This window comes from Natator depressus, chromosome 11, assembly GCF_965152275.1.
Source record: "Natator depressus isolate rNatDep1 chromosome 11, rNatDep2.hap1, whole genome shotgun sequence".
Lineage (NCBI taxonomy): Eukaryota > Metazoa > Chordata > Testudines > Cheloniidae > Natator > Natator depressus.
This window is the reverse complement of record NC_134244.1, coordinates 39428678-39449160: the sequence shown is the minus strand read 5'-3', so window position 1 is coordinate 39449160 and position 20483 is coordinate 39428678. Positions and strand designations below refer to the sequence as shown.

At 37.5% G+C, this 20483-nt stretch overlaps 1 protein-coding gene across 1 annotated transcript in view; it reads left to right on the top strand.

Moving 5' to 3' along the window:
- Positions 1-19677, top strand: part of TLK1 (tousled like kinase 1) — a 123054-nt gene extending 103377 nt beyond the window's left edge. The window contains exons 16-21 of the mRNA XM_074967568.1: positions 18-107; positions 900-1069; positions 3218-3353; positions 12427-12538; positions 12880-12987; positions 17949-19677. Coding sequence (XP_074823669.1) covers positions 18-107; positions 900-1069; positions 3218-3353; positions 12427-12538; positions 12880-12987; positions 17949-18125 — 793 coding nt within the window. The 3' untranslated portion in view covers positions 18126-19677. The remainder of the gene's footprint in view (positions 1-17; positions 108-899; positions 1070-3217; positions 3354-12426; positions 12539-12879; positions 12988-17948) is intronic.
- The last annotated feature ends 806 nt before the right edge of the window (positions 19678-20483 follow it).

Sequence of the window (20483 nt, the reverse complement as noted above, 5' to 3'; positions counted from 1 at the left end):
TAAACATCTTCTTTTAGACATGCCTGCAGAGAGTATAGAATACACAAAGAACTGGATCATCCCAGGATAGTTAAACTCTATGACTACTTCTCCCTGGATACAGATACGTAAGTGAAATGACACTGGTTTTAGAACATTCCAAGTATTTTTAATACCTTACTTTTATTAAAATGAAGACTGTATTTGAACACTAAGGGTGAGATCCTCACCTCAGCTCTGATCTCATTATCTAAAATGACTGGAGCAATAATGTAAAGGGGCTCTAAAAGCCCCAGTTCTGGCTGGTAGAAAATTCCCCATGGTGCAGACATTGTGGAAGACAGTTGTAAGGCTGCCTTCTGGGGACACTCTCGTATAAGGGGCATGTTGGGATGGACTGCAGCACACAGTGCTGCAAGTGAGTCCAGGTAGCACTGTAGTACATAGGACAGCCCAGGGAAGCTACTGCAACTTAGACAGACCTCCAGGGCTGTCTTAGTTACACCAGGGGCTTCTCCAGTTCCCTGTGCAGGCCAGGATTAGGAGTATCCATAACGACTACCATGCTTCCCTTGGGCTGTGCCTTTAAGATACCCAGCACAGAATTTCACTGTAAGAGATTACACTATGTTTTTTATCAAGAAACTTGTCTAAGTATGCAAAAAGGAAAGTTTTTACATGGCCTCACTAATATTTGTGTAGTCTCTTTTCTGTTGAATACAAATGCTTTGATGTTGGGTTTTTAATTAACTAGTTATGCCAGTTTCCATTAATTAAAAAAGCTAGATTATTTTATTCATATAAATGAAATTGTTAACTTGTCATTATCAGTCTTTAATTTTTTTTCATATGATTGTGCAGTTAGATGGCAATTTGTACTCTGCCTTATCTGACCCTGTATTTCTGAATTTTTACTCTAGGTTTTGTACGGTGTTGGAGTACTGCGAAGGCAATGATTTGGATTTCTATCTCAAGCAACATAAACTGATGTCAGAGAAGGAAGCTAGGTCCATTGTAATGCAAATAGTAAATGCACTACGGTATCTCAATGAGATCAAGCCCCCTATTATACACTATGATCTTAAGCCAGGTAAATGAAAAAAGTTACAGCAGAAAATGCAATAATTTTGTTCTCTCGTATTTTATTTGTAATCCGTGTTGGAAAATCTCAGATTAATTTCTGGTTGTCATTTCTTCTTAAACATCTCCAAAATCCATCTTTCTCTTACATCTTTACAACTGAAACCTTTGTCTGTTCTTTGCTAACACTTGCCTCAACTCATTAATCATTTTGCATTATTTTGTGATTTTAATTTATGGGGTAAGTCCCTGTCATAAGGTGCAGCCCTCATTGCCAGACTGGCGCCTCCTGCTGGTCATGCTGGGGATTAGCTCGAGGCAGATGCCCACATCTGCGGTCTGCACACCAGCACTCTGTCTCTGCTCCTGCCTACGGCTCCTCTCTGAGCTCCCAAAACGGCAGCATCCTCTTCTCAACTCAGCCCTCTGGCCAGATCGTCATCTGTTTCCCCCTTCCAGGAGGGGATCTCTATCCAACAGTTGAGCCACTTCCCCAGTGACGAGTTCAGGGGGAGACCCAGGCCAACCCACTAATGTGGCCCAGGGACTCAGTAAGTAGCAGCCTCCTGCTGCTCCTCTATAAACTCAATCAGTGCTGCTATATTTCCCTGGGCCACTTCTCCGTGGCCCTAGCACCTTCTTTGCCCTTACGTCTGGGCATTCAGCTGGGCTCCCTGCAGCAACTCACCCTACTTGTCCCTTTTATCTGAGCGTCCCTTTTATCTGAGACTTCGGGGCCTAGGTTGCTCCCTGCATCTCCTCCCTAATTGGTTGTCCTTCACAGAGCCTCTCTGGGCTGCTGAGAGGACTCACTTCCATTACTCCTTCCTGGGCAGGGCATGATTAACCCCTTTTATGCCTGTGTGGGGTACATACCCCATCACAGATCCAGAGAACATGACGGACTCCTTCAGAAATACAAAGAAAATAATATTTTGTTTCATTCCCCTCTGGTCTTTCCAGAATGCTGCTGTGAAAATCATTTCCCTTTATTGCGCATTTTCCTTGTCTACTCAAATCCTTTCACTGGCTATCACTTACATCTAGTTAAGGATTTTGCCTTCACATTGAAGTCTCTGTGTAATTGCACTCATGCCTACAAGTGTTGTCCTTCTTTGCTATAATCAGGCCTCTTTCCTAGCTGCTCCCTTTGTATCCTCCTTCCACTGTTATCTTCATGTCCTCTTCCATGCTATCCCCTTATGCCTGGAACGCTCCAATTTTTCTCGCATGTCTAATGACCATCATCTTTATTCAGTTCTCTCCTTAAATCTTAGTGGATGCGTCTTCCAATGGATAAGTCTTCCAATAATGACTCAGCATAGAGTAAATAAAGTGAAAGTGATCATTTTAAACAAACAGATTTACACCATCTTCTACCTTGGGGCTTCATTTGGCCATCTAGTTTGTTAGTACTCTCTTTGTGAATCTTAAATTGTTAACTCCTTAAGGCAAAGCTAGTGGCTTTGTAGCATACTGTACAACATCAAGCTACCGCTTAATAAGTAGGACACTGTTAACATGGATTTCTTCTAGAGAGGATAGAGTTGTATGGTATGCATGCTCTTTTGCACAGTTCCAGGGATGACCGTTCTCATATAGAACAATTCTGAATATATTTTTATTAAGACAACTTACATTCTCTTTCAAAAATATTAAATTAAGATTGGTAAAAAAAAAAAATTGTTTAAATAATGAATAAAGTATAATGCTAAGGGAAAACAAAAATAATACGAGAAATTCATTGTGCAGTTTAAAAACATGAGGGGGAGGTCCTTGGCCTGTCTGCAGCCCCTTTGCACTGTTTTTGGGGGGCATATAGAAGCTGGCCTTAAAGCCAATTTAACCAGCTTCCTGTGAATTCTGTGATGCTGGTAGAACATGTTTTTGGGACAATAAGTGGGGGAAAAGCACCATAGCCAGAGTTGCTGTGATCTGATGTTTCCCAGCTACCCAATCAGTCCCTTGGGGGGCCACTGCAGTTGGGAGAAACTTAGAACTGCGCAGGGGGTCAAAGTGATTTGAGTAGGAGGGTAGAAAGGTGGTGTTCAGCTGTTTCAGCTGTATCAGGCACTGCTGCAGATTGAACCTATTAAGAAGCACTTATTTAGTATTTTTGTGATAAGATTGCACATTCATAATTTTTTGTTATTGTTAGGTAACATCCTTCTAGTAGATGGAACAGCATGTGGAGAAATAAAAATCACTGATTTTGGTCTCTCTAAAATAATGGATGATGACAGCTATGGTGTGGATGGAATGGACTTAACTTCACAAGGGGCAGGAACTTATTGGTAATTTTAAGTTTGGACAGATATGTTGTTTAAACTCTTATTGTTCAAATTTCAATAATGTAAAATCAGTTTTACACAGATATCTAGGATTAAAAGCATCAGATGTAAAATGCTGAAAGGAAAACGATTTATATGCAACATTTAGCCTGTGGATCTTTGTGCTGAAGAAACATCATAATACTGAATTTTGTAGGATGCATAATATAATAAAATGTTTATAGGAGTACAAATAACGTCTACAGTTACATTAGCTAATCTGTTTTCAAATCTGGGGATCAGCTAAAGTAAGAAAGAATCACCCTGGCCCAAAGCATAGTGTTGCACAGTTAGGTGCAATATGAGGGTTTTAGTATGGGGTTTTTTCCCCCAAAGTGTTGGGTGTTGGAAAAATGAAGTTAGACTAGGAGGACCTTTGATTACTTCTAGTATGACAATTCCTATGTTTCTGTTTTTACTTCTCCTGTGGAAGTCAATTTATACTTCACTCATCATCTTCCAGGAAGGCAGCAGCCAGGATATATATTTGAACATTCTGAAAGAATCACCATTTTAGTTCAGAATGTTGTAAACATGTTTTCCAAGAAGAAAATATATATTAAACCCTTTGACTTTTGGTAGTTCATGACAGCCATCCCAGGAGTGATGGGTTTGCATAGATGCTTAGCACTGGGAAATCCTAGTCGGAGAAATGTTATCATTTCCAAGAACTTCAGATCCCCAGATCATCATCTTCAGATAGACCATGTATACGCACACATTAAAATAATTCCTTTAGTCTTAAAGGTTCAGTTGACTGGAAAACTGACCAGCCATACTATATGTGTAGGGATAATATATATATTGCAATTTTTATTACGTATGTACATATAGGATAAATCTACTGTGTTAGTATAAAAATGTTATAGAGTGTTTTCCAGTGTTGTGTATGTTAATTAAAATTTGTACACTAGGTTAGACCCTTAGGAGGACCTTTGAGAATTAGGCATTTCTCATATGCGTACCTGAAACCTTCATTACCATGCAGTGAAATTGCAACATATGTCCTAAACGAAGCATTTTAAAAAATGTATGCCTAAATACATTTCCCAAATCAGCACAAGTGTAAAAGTCTTATGGAAAAGTAAGACTGAACATACTCTGACCTCTCACTTTATGCAAAAGCCCAAAAACTATGAAGGGCATGGCCAGTTTATATCTTCATATGACTATTTATTTGAAAAATGTATGTGGGAAGTGGAGGGGGTGCCCGCTTCTCCTGCTACTTGGAGAGTTTAAGGCCAGAAAGGACCATCAGATCATCTAGCCTGACCTTCTTCATATTACAGGCCACCAACACCATCCAGCACCTGCACGTTAAACCCAACAACCAAAATTAGACCCAAATATTACAACCCACAGGAGACTAGCCTATTCAGTGCCACAGACAGAGAATAGGCGGGACCAAGGTGCACCAGGGCTCAAGGCCCCAACAGTGGCAGGGAAATGATTAAATGAGATACAACTAAATAATCATGCTAAGTGACCCACATCCAGACTCTGTAGAGGAAGGCAAAAAACCTAGGGCTGTCAAGCAATTAAAAAAATTAATTGTGATTAATTGTGCTGTTAAACAATAATAGAAATACCATTTATATAAATATTTTGGATGTTTTCCACTTTTTCAAGTACATTGATTTCAGTTACAACACAGAATACAAAGTGTACAATGCTCACTTTATATTTATTTTTATTATAAATATTTGCACTGTAAAAATAAAAGAAATAGTATTTTTCAATTCACTTAATACAACTACTATAGTGCAATCTCTTTATTGTGAAAGTTGAACTTACAAATCTAGAATTATGTATAAAAAAAACTGCATTCAAAAATAAAACAATGTAAAACTTTAGAGCCTATAAGTCCACTCAGTCCTATTTCTTGTTCAGGCAGTCGCTCCGACAAACAAGTTTGTTTACATTTGCAGTAGATAATGCTGCCCACTTCTTAGTTACATCACCTGAAAGTGAGAATAGGTGTTGTCATGGCACTGTTGGAGATGGTTCTGCAAGATATTTACGTGCCAGATGCAGTAAAGATTCATATGTCCCTTCATGCTTCATCTACCATTCTAGAGGATGTGCGTCCATGCTGATGATGGGTTCTGCTCGATAACAATGTTCATTTTCATCATCTGAGTCAGATGCCACCAACAGAAGGTTGATTTTCATTTTTGGTGGTTCGGGTTCTGTAGTTTCTGCATTGAAAACTTCTGAAAACATGCTCCACACCCCGTCTCTCTCAGATTTTGGAAGGCACTTCATATTCTTAAACCTTGGTTCAAGTGCCGTAGCTATCTTTAGAAATCTCACATTGGTACCTTCTTTGTGTTTTGTCAAATCTGCAGTGAAAAAGGTGTTCTTAAAAAGAACAACATGCTGGGTCATCATCTGAGACTGTTGTAACGTGAACTATATGGCAGAATGCAATAGAACAGGAGACATGCAATTCTCCCTCAAGGAGTTGAGTCACAAATTTAATTAATGCATTATTTTTTTAACCAGCGCCATCAGCATGGAAGCATGTTCTCTGGAATGGTGGCCAAAGCTTGAAGGGGCATACGAATGTTTAGCATATCTGGCATGTAAATATCTTGCAATGCCGGCTACAGAAGTGCCATGTCTGTTCTCACTTTCCGGTTACATTGTAAATAAGAAGTGGGCAGCATTATCTCCCGTAAATGTAAACAAACTTGTTTGTCTTAACAATTGGCTGAACAAAAAGTAGGACTGAGTGGACTTGTAGGCTCTAAAGTTTTACATTTTGTTTTTGAGTGCACAAAAATCTACATTTGTAAGTTGCGCTTTCACGATAAAGAGATTGCACTATGGTATTCGTATGAGGGGAATTGAAAAATACTATTACTTTCGTTTATCATTTTTACAGTGCAAATATTTATAATTAAAAAATATAAAGTGAGCACTGTATACTTCGTATTCTGTGTTGTAATTGAAATCAATATATTTTAAAATGTAGAAAAACATCCAAAATATTTAATATATGTCAATTGGTATTCTATTGTTTAACAGTGCAATTAAAGCTGCAATTAATAGCAATTCATTTTTTTGAGTTAATAGTGTGAGTTAACTGTGATTAATCAACAGCCCTAAAAAAGCCCCCAAGGTCACTACCAATCTGACCTAGGGGAAAATTCCTTCCTGACCCCGCATATGAGAATCAGTTAGACCCTGAGCATGTGAGCAAGAACCAATCAGCCAAGCACCTGGGAGAGAGAATGCTTGATGCTGCCTTAGAGCCCTGCCCAATATCTCATCTCCAGCTGTGGGTCCTCCCTAATGTTTCAAAGAAAGGAGAAAAAAATACCCACCCAGAATATACTGGGGAGCAAATGAATAATCCCTTACTGACTCCTACTGGTTGCCAGGTGAAACCCTGAAGTATGAGCTTCAGATGCATAAGACATAAACCAAAAGTGAGCCCCAGGGCAATTGAGCCCTTCCCCCTAACACCACGAGCAACCTCATCATACAGTAGCTCTCATAAATTTGTTCTGCTCTCTCTTAAAAATAATAAAGTTGCTTGCCTGCTCAGCTCCTTTTGAGAGGCTGTTCCAGAACCTCATCCCTCTGACAGAAACCTTCTTCTGATTTCCAGCCTGAATTTGTTCATGGACAGTTTATATCTGCTTGTTCTTGTGCCAGCATTGTCTTTCAGCTTAAATAGCTCTTCACCCTCCCTGAGAGCAATCATATCCCCTAATGTATTTTTAGAGAGCAGTCATATCTCCCCTGCGCCTTTGTTTTACTAGACTAAACAAGCCATGTTCTTCCAGTCTTCTCTCATAAGATGGGTCCTCCATTCCCCTTATCTTATGGGTCCTCCATTCCCCTTATTCCTACTAGCTCTTCTGTGCACTTGCTTTAGTTGAAATTAGTCTTTCTTGAACATGGGTAACCAGAATCGTACTAGTATTCCAAATGAAGTTTTACCAGTGCATTACACAATGGCATTAATACTACTTTATCTCTACTGAAAATGCCTCACCTGATACTCCCTAGGATCACATTTGCCTTTTTCACAGCTGCATCACACTGGTGGCTCATAATCATCTTGTGATAGACCCACACATCCAGGTCTCTCTCCTCCTCTGTCACTTCCAACTGATGAGCCCCCAGCTGAAGCAGAAATTCTTATTATTGGATCCTGAGTGACTTTGCATTTTGTACCATTGAATTTTATCCCATTTCTCTCACTCCCGTCTTCAAGTTCATCCAGATCTTCCTGTATAATAATCCAGTCTTCCTCTGTATTGACGATGCCTTCCAGCTGTGTCATCAGCAAATGTCATCAGCACACTTATACTTTTTATGCCAAGGTCATTAATAAAAAATGTTGAACCAGATTGGCCTCAAGACTAATCTTTGAGGAACTCCCCTCGTAACCTCCCTGTAGTCCAATAATTCACCTTTTAGCATAACCCACTGCCTTCTCCCCTTCAGCCAATTACTTATCCATCTTACAATGCTTGTACTGATCCCTATCTTCCCTAATTTAAGAAATAATTTCCCATGTGATACTGTTGTCAGACGCTTTACTGAAGTCCAAGTATATTGGTTTACTGCACTTCCCTTGTCTAAAAAATCAATTATTTTCTCAAAGAAGGAAATCATATCAGTTTATCATGTTCTACCTTTGTTAACCCTTATTGCATTACATCCCCTTTATCAATTTCCTCTATGAATGTAATTACTCTTTCCTTCACAACTTGATCGAAAACTTTACATATTACTGAAGTCAGACTAACAGGCCTATAAATGTCCAGATCACTTGTTTTCCCTTTCTTAAATAGGTATTTTCCAGTCATATGGCATTACCCCTGAATAGACAGATTTATTAAATATCCTTGCTACTGGACTAGCAATGTCATATGTCAGTTGTTTCAGTATTCTGGGGTGGAAATTATCTGGTCCCACCAATTTGAGCACAATAAGATCTTTAAATTTTCCTCCACCTGAGATGTAGAAATTTCTACTTCTTGACACTCATTTCCATTACATGTACATATTCTGTAATGTCATCCTTGCTGAAAACTGAGGCAAATTATGTATTTAGTTTTTGGGCTGTATCTAGATTATATTTAATCTCCATCCCATCCACACTGCATAATGGCCCAACCTCATCCTTCCATAGTCTCTATTTATATAACTAAAAAACTTATTATTTATTTAAATGTCCATGGCAAGAGCTAATTCAGCTTGACTTTTGGTAATTCTCGCTTTTCTCCTCCTTTTTCTAACCTCCACAATGTAGATTTTTTTTTTTTTTGCTGATCAATCCCTTTTCTTATTCCCTATAGGTTCTCTGCTTACTCCTAATACATTTTTAGGTGGTTATTCATTCAGCTGGGTCTGTAGCCTTTCCCTACAAGTTTTTTTCCCTTTTGTTGTGATGCAAATTTCAGATAGTTTTGTATAGTTGATCTGAAGAAATTCCAAGCCACCTCCACATTTAAGTTTTTTTCTGCTCTTCATTACAGTTGACTTCTTTAACTAATTCTTTTAATTGACCAAAGTCTGCCCATTTACAATAAAAAATTATAGTTGACAACCTGGTTTTGATTATCTTTTCATTTAATTTAAATTGAATTAGCCCATGATCACTTGATCCAAGGTTATTTCCTATGATTTGCTCTTCTTTGATGTCCTCACTACTTACTAAAAGCAAGTCTAAAATTGCATCAACTGTTGGTTCAGTGATGATTTGAGGAAGAAAACTGTCATCTATCACATCCAGGATTACATGGATCTTACCAATATTAAGAGCATTTGTTCTCCAATCTGTATCCAGGAAGTTAGTCCGTCATTATTATTGTTCCCAAACGTATTTGTCTCTAGTATTGGAGATCTCTGTGTATATGCGAGTCTGACCATGGGGGTCTATAGCAGACCTCTGATACTATCGCAACAAGACCCTCTTCTTACAATCCTTCCATAAAGTGAATTTGACCCAACAGATTCTGTTTTGTCCATACAATCACTTTGTATTTCTTTAGTGTACCACTTCGTTGACGTACAACCCTTACCTTTATTCCTCTCTCTCTCTGTCTCAAACAGCACATACCCTGCAATACCTGTATTCCAGTCATGAATGTTTCTGTAATCACTATAATATCTGGTTTCACTTCTGCACCAGTAGCACCAATTGCTCCATTTTATTGTCCAGACTCCTGGCATTTGTGTACAAGCATTTCAGTTGTTTCCCTCAGACCTCACCTGGTTTTCTTCCTTGTGATGTTCCACTACTACTTACTATATCTTCATTTAGCTGATTTTCCTGTTCCTGTGTATTGAAGCCAGATGTGAAGATTTCACGAGTCTCTCCCAGTCTTGTCCCCTCATCTCCTGGTTTAAAGCCCTTCTTGTCAATTGTGCCACCTTTAATCCCAGAAATTGAATACCCCTTAATTAATACTACTTGGTTTCAGGAATAAGCCCCACACCTATTGATGAAAAGAGGGAGCACTTTAGGGAATTGTGTTTGCTATGAAATCTAATCATGTTAGAATATAACCTTAAAGAGTTAATTAACAGTATACTGGCCACAGTTTTGTAGTCATTGTAGACAAGGATAAGTTAGATTCAGCATTGTCACCAAGACATGGTTGAACAGAATCAAGATTAGCTGACACAATGTGAAATACAACTTGCCCTTGTCTGCACTGACTGCAAAGTCATGGTCCGAATTGTGTTGGAACGTGCTTTTTAAGAGTCAGGTTAACTAACACACATATAAAATGTTATAACCAAGACAAGCTCTAGGACTTGCTCATGGCAGCCATGTGAGGAGGTAGTAGGAAACACCGTCGCTCTTGAAGAGCGAGGATGTTAGCAGCTGTAGGGCAGGATTAGCAGCAGCAGGCTGTAGAGCCAGCCTGAGATACCCCAAGGAGGGAAATTACACTCACACCCTTCCTGCATCCTAACTTCAGTAGGTAGGTAGGAGGCCCAGAGACATCCCACCAATGTATCTGTTCGGTGGTAATGAAGGCTGGGGATAAACCAGCTCTTCTCTCTTGTGCACTCAGGCACTTTTACAAAAAGCTATTATGATAAAACTATCTACAGAACAGGAAAACCAGCGAGTATCTTCATTGCTTATAGAAACTTCTTGGCTGGGATTTGCTGTGCCCAGTACCTCCCTGTTCTGAAAGTGCTTTTGGCTTTTCTACTCTTTGCCATAGCAGCCCTTCAATCCTGCTAGTGGGTGTGAAGAGTAAGTAGGAGGGTAGTGTTGGCCAGCCCATTGTCCGCCAACTCTTCTGAGCACTTAGCCTCTTTTCATTAGTTTACCTGCAGTAAGGAAAGAAGTCAGGGGCTCAAACTTAATTTTAAACAGAAAAGTCAACACTGTACCTATCAGTTCTGTAGCTTTTTCTGTTTACTACGTTTTAAATAATAGAATTTGTTTTTACCTTTTTCTTTAGCTAATGAAACACAAAACCCCCCACATTGAAAAAACATAATTTAGGTTGCAAAGTCAAGCACTCAGTAGTTAGGAAATACTATATCCATATGGCAGGGGGAGGAAGGGGAGAGAGAGACACACATTAATATTTGGAAATATTTATGCCAAATGAAAATGTTAAATAATATGGATGTGTTAGGATTATTTTCACTCGTGATATCTCTCTACAACTTGATTTTGACTTTTTCACTTTCTAGTCACTGTGTCAGGCTAAAGGTGTTCTCTAGTCCACAACTCTGTATAGCTTGTGTAAAAATGTCTATGTATACATTGTTTTGTTTCATTAATGTTTCAGTTTGGCCCTATATTTCGGTATAATTTATTATTTGCTGTGTTTCATCTTTTAAAATTATTGGTATATTAATGTTCTGTTACTGGCATAATAATGCCTGTAGTCATTTATACAATACATACACATAAAATCACCTGACAAAATTTTCAATCTTGGGAGCCTAAAGTTGGGTGCTTAATTCCATATTTAGGTACTTAAATAAGTGGCTTTATTTTTTAGAGATATTAGGCACCTTGAGCTATTTCTGATGTTATATCTACTTAAGCCTCTCAATATTTATTTAGGTGCCTAACTTTAGGGGAATCTGTTATTAAAATTTTGGTCCTTGACCTCTAGCTAGTCTGAAATGCCATGTGCACTAATTACATTATAAATTAGTACAAGTTCAAAAAATAGTAGGGTCCGTGACCTTTATACCACTACTAAATTTCAACACATCACATTGCCAAAATGATTGGATTTTCTTTAGAAACTAGCTGTTTTCTGTCTCCTAGTATGTCTTGAAAAGGTTGATTCATAGAAGGAAATGCTGTAAGATAATTTGAAGAGGGAGTTACTTCATAAGGAATTTGTGTAAATTGTCATGTACAGAAGCTGAATGTCTATGTTCATTGTATCTCTTTTAAACTATTCACTGCCTACTACTGTGTGTACTAGACAGTGTATTTTCATTTAATTGATATACAATACGTTGCAGTAAGTCATGAGGTGTGAAGAAGGGACAGTAATGGAAGGGTTACATAAGCTTTAATGTTGGTTCATGTAAAATACTGTATAGTCATTTTTAGAGTTTTCTGCTTCTATAATAAGTAGAAAACAGTCTTGAGATTTACATAGACGTTTCAATAAATACATATTTAATTTATTTACCTCCTGTGAGAACAGGCAACAAAAAGGGAGGAGTATATATCCAGTCTAGGGCCCCAATCTCTAAATAATTAGTATCTCAGGCATTAGTTATTTTGCTCACTCCCAGGAATATGAGATAAAGAATAGGGTCTATTTTATTTAACATTAACTTCACTTTCTAAAAATTGAAATCTCACTATATAGTCGATTAGTTCTATTACCTGTGTCTGACACTATGGACAATTGAAAATTACGTCACTCTTGATAGTAAAAAAAACAAACAAACCCACAGACTTGAAATAACTGTACCCATGTTAAAGAATCAGGTGCAGTCAGATGTATAACTTTGTGTTTGAACATATTCTAAAGATTGTGGGCTTACTTGCAGTGACAAGGTTTTGGTTTTACAGGTACTTGCCTCCAGAGTGTTTTGTAGTTGGGAAAGAGCCGCCGAAGATTTCAAACAAGGTTGATGTATGGTCAGTTGGAGTAATCTTTTTCCAGTGTCTTTATGGAAGAAAGGTGAGACAAAATGTGTTTAAAAACCTTGTACAGCTTTAAGACAAGCTTCTCTACCTATATTTCCACTACGCACTGAAATTGTGGTCATAAAGACCTTAAATCAATGTTACTTCAGTTTCTGAACATTCATACTATGTTCACTGATGCCTCTTTCAAACAAGAGGTAGAGGAACAAATAGTCTAGCCTGACATAAAAATGTAATTTTACTTAAAAGTGTTGTTAGATATTTTTGTGAGCACACAGACAGTTTAAAATAACATAAATTAGAGTGAAGATATGTTGTCACTGAAATTGATACTTGGATGCTTCATGAGGAAATTTATCTGAATTTATTTTTCAGCCGTTTGGTCATAATCAATCACAACAAGATATCCTACAAGAAAACACAATATTAAAAGCCACAGAAGTCCAGTTCCCAGTTAAACCTGTTGTAAGCAATGAAGCCAAGGTAAATTTTCTTAGAACCTAATTAAGTAGCATGAAGCAAATACTAAATTTATTGATTGGTTTTAGAGTATTTACTTTAGAAGCAAGCTATAAAATTACCACTAATTTAAGAATACCACGTAAGAGGGAAAGAGACAATGGACAGGTTACAGCCTCTGGTTACAGCCTCTCTTTACAGTTTGAAATTATTTCAGTTTTTTGTACAATATATCTCTTTTGGGACTTAACCAAGATCAGATGCCCAAAAGTAATCTGGGAAAGACTTACTTCATCATTTTACATTTACGTAGTGCCTTTCCTCCATAAGGACTCCAAAGTGCTTCAAACCAGGCCTTCTCAAAAACTGTCATCACTGATGCTGTCTTTTTTTGGTGTTTATTCCCTAGAAGACTCTGGCTGCCTCACTGTATTAGCTAATTAAGTCATTTCATTAAAAGTTTGTTTTGTAACAGGCTGCTTCTGAAAGTAGTGGATGTTTGTTACCTAATTTTCTCAATCTGAAGAACCAGCATCACTGCTGGAATGCATCTGGAAAATGCCTTCTACTATTGCTCCTTTTGAAATTCATAATGTACCAGCCACATTAACTCTAGGCTGATTAAGTAGTACGTTTTCAAGATCGGATCAACTTCAGGAGGGACAAGAACATCAAAATAGTTGGGCTGCCATAGGGCATGCAGGGCAGAGATCCGGACATTTAAAAACGCACATTATTTTGGGACTGGAAGAAATGTCTAATCCCTTCTGCCTGGACATATTATTCAAGATTCTACAGAGAAGTGAGGATAAAAGGAGATTCCAGTGACTTTGGTGATTATAGTTGTGGACACCTGTACCATAAACTAGGTTCTAGAAATTGGGGCGGGGGGAAATAAATCTGAGGTACTTGATTTAAAATTGTTCTTATGCTTACTCTGGATATTAGTGACTTGACTCAAGCAAAGGACTCAGTGCTGGTTCAGAATAATGCTATAGGAAAAGGATTGGGCACTACTTCCAGTGTTCGAAAACAATTAATGTAACAATGTAAGGAATACATCTTTTGGAATCCAATTGGTGTAGAAGTAGGAGCAATGTGGAATCTTGTTCAAATAAGTAAGATTCTGCCTCTGAAGGTTAAGAGGGAAAAGTAGACATAATTTAGTAACTCTAGAGACTACTTTTCAGAAAGATGTGAATCTTTTTGGAATGAACCTTTTTGTTATGGTTTGCCTGCATACATTTCTGTTGGTGATATTCTTAAAAGGAATTTCATATAGAGCAAGTTTCAGTTAGGGGTCACATAAAGTTTGTGTAGACATTTCAAGAAGAATTGTTTGTCCTTTAATTTTTGTTCTCCTTTTGGAAAAATTGGGTCTCTTGTATTCAGTTAATGGACACAGGCACATACAATATGAGAACAGCATGTGACTGATAAGCTTACATTTTTTAATAGTTTATGTCCCTTACCTTTTAGTTTGACCCTGATGGTTTTTGTGATTGAATTTATTGAAGGAAAACATGAGGCAACAGCTATTTAAATGTGGTTATAGTCAGAAAATGGCTATTTAAAACTGGCAACTTATTACTCTGTTTGTATTGTGAGTAGTATTTGCTTCCATTAGTGACAAAAAATAATTTTTACTCATCTTTTACTGTTATTAGCATTGATTATCTACTATACCTATATGAGAGAGATGAATTCTTTTCTGATATGCACACCATCGTCAAGTGTAAACTAACATGCATTTGCAGACTTTCTATTGATGGCAGTGTGGAAGCAAGAAAGAAGCCAGACCTGGCAGTTGGAAAAAACACACTGTAAACTGAAAATTTGATCTAAAAATTATTTAGATTAAATAAACATAGATATTCTTGATGATATTTTTACAGTCAGTTTTCAGTGTGTGACTGTACTTTAAGGTCCTCATGTCATTTTCTTCCAATTTGTGTTTAGCTTTCTTTTGCATTATGTTGTTGTTTATACTTTGTTATAGGTGCACAAAGATTTAAAAACAAAACCCTGCCCCAAGGACCTAGCAAACTATTTCAATAATTCATTTATTTTTTAAAATGTTAAAATGCTAAAATCCAAAAAGGTCCAAGAACTGCTGAATATTAATATAGAAACACATACATTTGCATGATTTTTTACTTTATTTTTCAGTAGGAAAGTAACATGTGCTTTTATATAAAGACCTGCAGTTATTGGATATGCAGTAGTTACAGTAAATTATGATGAAACTGCTATGTACAAGTCCGGTTTCTATAAAATTTGCATCACTAACAAATGCGTGTTTTTCTTTGATCTTCAGTCTTTATTTTAGGACAAAGGGTGAAAAACTGAATTGCTTTATCAGGGAAAGGAGGATTTTTCCCTAATCCTCCCACAATCTAATTACTTAACTAAATACTAATTATTTTTTTCATAGTATGTTAGTTAAATCCATAGCACTGTGTCACCGGGTTAATGGCCCCTCTAAGAGAGAGCAGGGTCCAGTACACATGCTATCCAGTTGGGCTTAAGGGAAGGCACTAGGGCCTTATAAAATGGGAGATAGCAGCAGGGGAAAGATGGCTACCCAGGACCTCTCTCAATCCAAGGAGGTAAGGGTGCTGCTAGAGGAAGCTGCAGGAGAGGCTGCAGAGAGAACGAGACTCCTGAACGAGAGAATAACTAGGGGAAGATCAGGACAGCAGCAGTGGAGGGTTGACTGCTGACCCTCTCTCTGAGCCCGAGAGAGAGTGTTAAAGAAGGCTGAACTCTAGTTAGGAAGGGCAGGTAGTGGCTGCTTGGTGCAGAGCAGATTTAGAGAAAAAAACAGCTCCAGGATTGGCTGAAGGCACCAGAGCTGAGTATGAGCTTTTGTGTTGTGGTGATGAACTTTATTTTGGGACTTAGAGGCTCATTTTGAACGGTTTATGATGTTAAAGTCCCAGGCAGGGTAATGTTAATCACCAGAAGGCTGTGTGGAGTTTATTACAGAGCCCTGAGAGAAGGGGAAACTGAGGCAGGTCTCTGCAGAGCCACACTTGACCAGTAGGGAGCACTATAGGGAAAGCATGCCCTTTTACATACTGGTGATAGGGATTACCCATCACTGAATGCCAAAGTCCTAGCCCCCATTAGGATGCGGAAATTAATGTGTAGCCTGATGCTGGGCATTGGACTCAGGGACTAACAGCAGGAGATTGGGATTTAGGACTGGACAGTGCCTTAGTATTTTAACAATTCTGAGGTACAGAGAAGGATTCTGAGTTGATTATAGAATATATATAGGGTTGGAAGGGTCAGGTATTTATTGATAAATGTCAATTTAACTGTACACATGAATCAACAAAAAATATTTCCATTGATAATTGAAATGTATAGGTAAGCAAAGTAAGAAAAATGCTTCTAGAGAACTTACTAGGAATTGATTTAAGGATTTTTTTACTTTTTATATTTTGAAATACGATGTTGACAATTTGTGTGTTAATATTATTAAGTTTTAAGTTTTTGAATCTCAATGTCCACTGTTGTTAAATTATTTTCTGATCCTCCCCCGTGATTTCTCCCAACTGTAAAACTTTAAATCAATTAAAAATTGAAAAAAAGTTTAAAAATAAAAATCAATATTATCCACAGAAATTTTTTTTTTTTAAATCAAATTTTGTCAAGCCTAGGGGAAGTAGGTTGGGGGCTAGTTTGCTGTGAGGGGATTTTTCAGCCAACTTTTTTAAAATACAGGATGCTTAGAGGTACAGTGCCTTTCCAGCCTGACATCCAGCACCATCAAGAGTAGTTTTTTGCTAGATTCCCGCACATCTAGGCAAACCAGTGTGATAAAACCTTCTTAATTTACAGAGGACAACTAGAATGGAATAATTTAATCAACTTCTCATCTACTCTCTATCTGATTCACAGTAGAATTTCCTACAGTTTCCACAAAGGAAAGTTATAGAAATCTTCTAAATTCTGAAGATGCTTATTTCTTACATGCCATTTGATCTTGTGAAAATATATTTGATTACACATTCAATAATTCTAGCACAGTCTGACAGCTGCTTAATTTCACTACCACAGAGCCTCCCAAATTCAATCTTTCTGAAATGGACCAAGATGATTCCTTCCCTCCCACCCACCCACCAGTGCCAATATCCTATTTCTGGAACATTGCCATAGCTATCCTCATTATTACAGAGAACATCACTAAATCTGCTAGAGAGAACAACCCTTCTGGCATCACTGAATGGAAAAATAAGCATGTATCTGGAAGGACCATAGAAACCCACTGGCGTACATGCATTCTCTCTCCACATTCTCAGACTTCTGCACTTGCTTCAATTTATTGGTTGCAAATATTATTTCAAAACAGTAATGTGTTTTGTGTTGAAGGACGTTTGTTTTCATGTAAAATGTGGATTCCGTAGTTTTTGTCTGTTTATGAAGTTTTTCAAATAAGATTGATTTTTTTTTAAGTGACACTAGATTCGTTGTTACATGCTAGCAGATTAACAAGTATGTAAACAAGTGCCATTGAGAAATGGTTGGTGTAAAGTCAAGAGTAAGGGAAGAGCAGAGCACAGAAGCAGGGCTTTAAATCAATGTAGGTGGTGGGAAAGGTAATGAAGAGGTTTTTCAGTTTTGCAATCCTTAAGATGAAAAAACCTTGCAGGCAGAAGAAGGAAGATTATCTTCAAAATTGCTGTTACAAGCGAATATTGTCATAGAAATGCCAGAGGCTTCACTGAAAGTTGCCATAGAATTCTGTCTGCTCTGCATTTGTTGTACCCTTCCTACCATTTTGACATAAGTGTTGCAGAATTGTGGGGACCCACTAGTTAGTTACAAATTACATTGTCTTGCTGAATTGAGCTGCTTGAAAACAACAACTCTTAAACTGTTTAGAACTTGTTAAATCAACTGGAGGAAGAATTGACTCATAAGCAGCATCATTTTATTTGGAATACTAGTAATTTTTTCCCCCCCTGCTTTTCTAGGCCTTTATCAGACGCTGTTTAGCATACCGCAAAGAGGATCGATTTGATGTCCACCAGCTGGCAAACGATCCTTATCTTCTCCCTCACATGAGAAGATCAAATTCTTCAGGAAACTTACATATGACTGGGCTGGCAGCATCCCCTACGCCACCTACTTCAAGCATTATTTCGTACTGAAATTTCTCCAAGTGAAGACTGGCATGATATATTTGTAGTTTCCAGATGCAGACTAGTTTGTGAACATTTGAGTGTTTTTACACAGGACAAGTTTGATTACTGTGTTTTCAGACTGAAGTCCTTCTGCTTAGTGTCCATTTGTATGATGGGACTGGATCATGGACTGTGAATAAATATACCCTTCTGACTGTAACCTTTAAACATTGAAGAATGACACTGCTTGTTGCACACAAATGGATGTGCTGTGTTTAAGAGTAAAGAAAAGGTTTGGGGTTTTTTTGGGAACACTGTAAATAATCTTTTTAATACTTATAAAGTACATTTGGTTGATACTGGAGAGTGGTAACATGAAGGGTAGTTTTTCATTATTTAAATAAGAAAAGTAATGGACAAATTTGAACACACAGGAAAGGTTCAGTGTCTGGACATAAAAACAAAACAAAAACCTACTTCCCAAGTGGTTGAAACCAAAGTAAGAAGTGAGTGTCACAGCTGTATTCTGTATTAAGCTTTTCAGATAAAGTTATAATCTTTTGTTTGGTTATTTGGTCTTATTTAAAGGCTGTACCTCAAAACCCATGTGTTCTTGTTTCACTGAGATTTTGAAGGGTGATGCATAGTTTCTGGTACATTATCCCTCAAATAGCTAATTTTGAACCCATCTACATTCTTCAGATTTATTGTACTTGTCACAAGTTTTGACAATGCTGCCACTTTCCAGGCCTTTGATAAAAGTAAATGATAGCATATATCCAAATGCAGACAGGTTATGTATGATGTTCTATGCAGGATAATGATGAATTCCCTTCTACTGCTATTGTAAATTGTTGTACAGAGGTCATATTTTCAGTTATTAAATTTCAGCAACTTATTCCTGTACAAATGTTTAAAGTATGGCTTTTTCTAATTGGATATTGTATTTTTTTTAAGTCTCCTTGAAGGCGCTTTTAATTGCTGCTAAATTATGTTGCTTTTACTTTTGCAAAAGAATCAGATGACCTCCTTAAAGTGCAAGTCAACTGTACGTTATAGAGAGATTAAAAGTAGATGATTCATTAACAATCAAGGCATGTAAAAGAAATCTGTGTTGGACATATACAGTACAGATCTTTAAGTCAGTTTCTTGTGCTCTTAACCTGTGGAGCACATTGATACTAGATGTAGAAGTTGTTCATGGTTATTTTCTATTTCTGGAAGTTCCTATCAACAAGGAAATGTTTCTTGTGGCTTGTACAGATATTTTAAAATGTGAAACATTTTCTAACTGCCTTGTATGGTAGAAACTTATTCTTCAGAACTCTGTCTCTCTTACGTACATTATTCCTTTTACTGTCCCATTCATGATGCTGAATTCGTAAATGTAATTTTGTCCATGCTGCAGAAAAAGGAGGCTGTATTACCACAGGTTTTCATTTACTATTGTACAGTTAAACTGTGGCTCTTGTTTCTGATGTTACAAGCCATTTTGTTTTCATTGTACATAAAGATACCTTAACTGTCTCTTTAAGATGCTGCTGAAATTGTAGAGAATGTAGCCAAAACAGTAATAAACAATGACAGTTGAAATTTCAAGTATGTATAAAGTTATTGCACCTGGGGAATCAGCTTGGCAGTACCTCTCAGACACTGCTAGAAGCAATTCTTTTGCTCACAAAAAAGCCAGTAGAACTTAAAGGGTCCCAAAATATTTCAGACAACAGTGGTATTGAAGTAAACTGCTGCTGTTCTTTCTTACAGAGGCAATACTGTGGTGAGTGGGGCTCATAGAAGTCGTCATCTTAAGTGAAGGTTTCAAACTACTCTCTGTCTCCCACAGAAGAAAACATAACATTTTAGGTCCAAATAGTGACTTTTCCTCGTCAGGTGTGCAGGGACCCTTCTCCCCATTGTACCATCCACACTGCAGAGACAAAGCCATTTCTCTTGCTCTCTGAGCTCAAGTGGGAAGTGGAGTAGCTAGAAATGTTCTAGGCACTCTAAAGGTTGTGTTACCTTCCCACACCATGTCTGTACTGATGTCTGCAATTAAGTCAAGGAGTATTTTTGCTTAAGCAAAAAAAAAAAAAAAGTGCAAGATTGAGTAAATTGTATTCTTGTTGTTCAGATTGTGTTAATTATGTATTATATCTATTATATGGTAGTGCCTGGGAGGCCCTGTAATAAGATACAGCCTGTTCCTGCCCAAAAGAGCTTACAATTTTATAAATGTTGTTACCTAAAAATTAGTTTTCACACATACTGAGTCTTGAGGCTCTGGAACGTCATCTGCTCTGGGGAAGAAGGAATTTGATTGTTAATTACAGAAGTACTTAGAATTTAGCTTTATTCTGTATGGACAACATCAGTTTTTCCTGATGT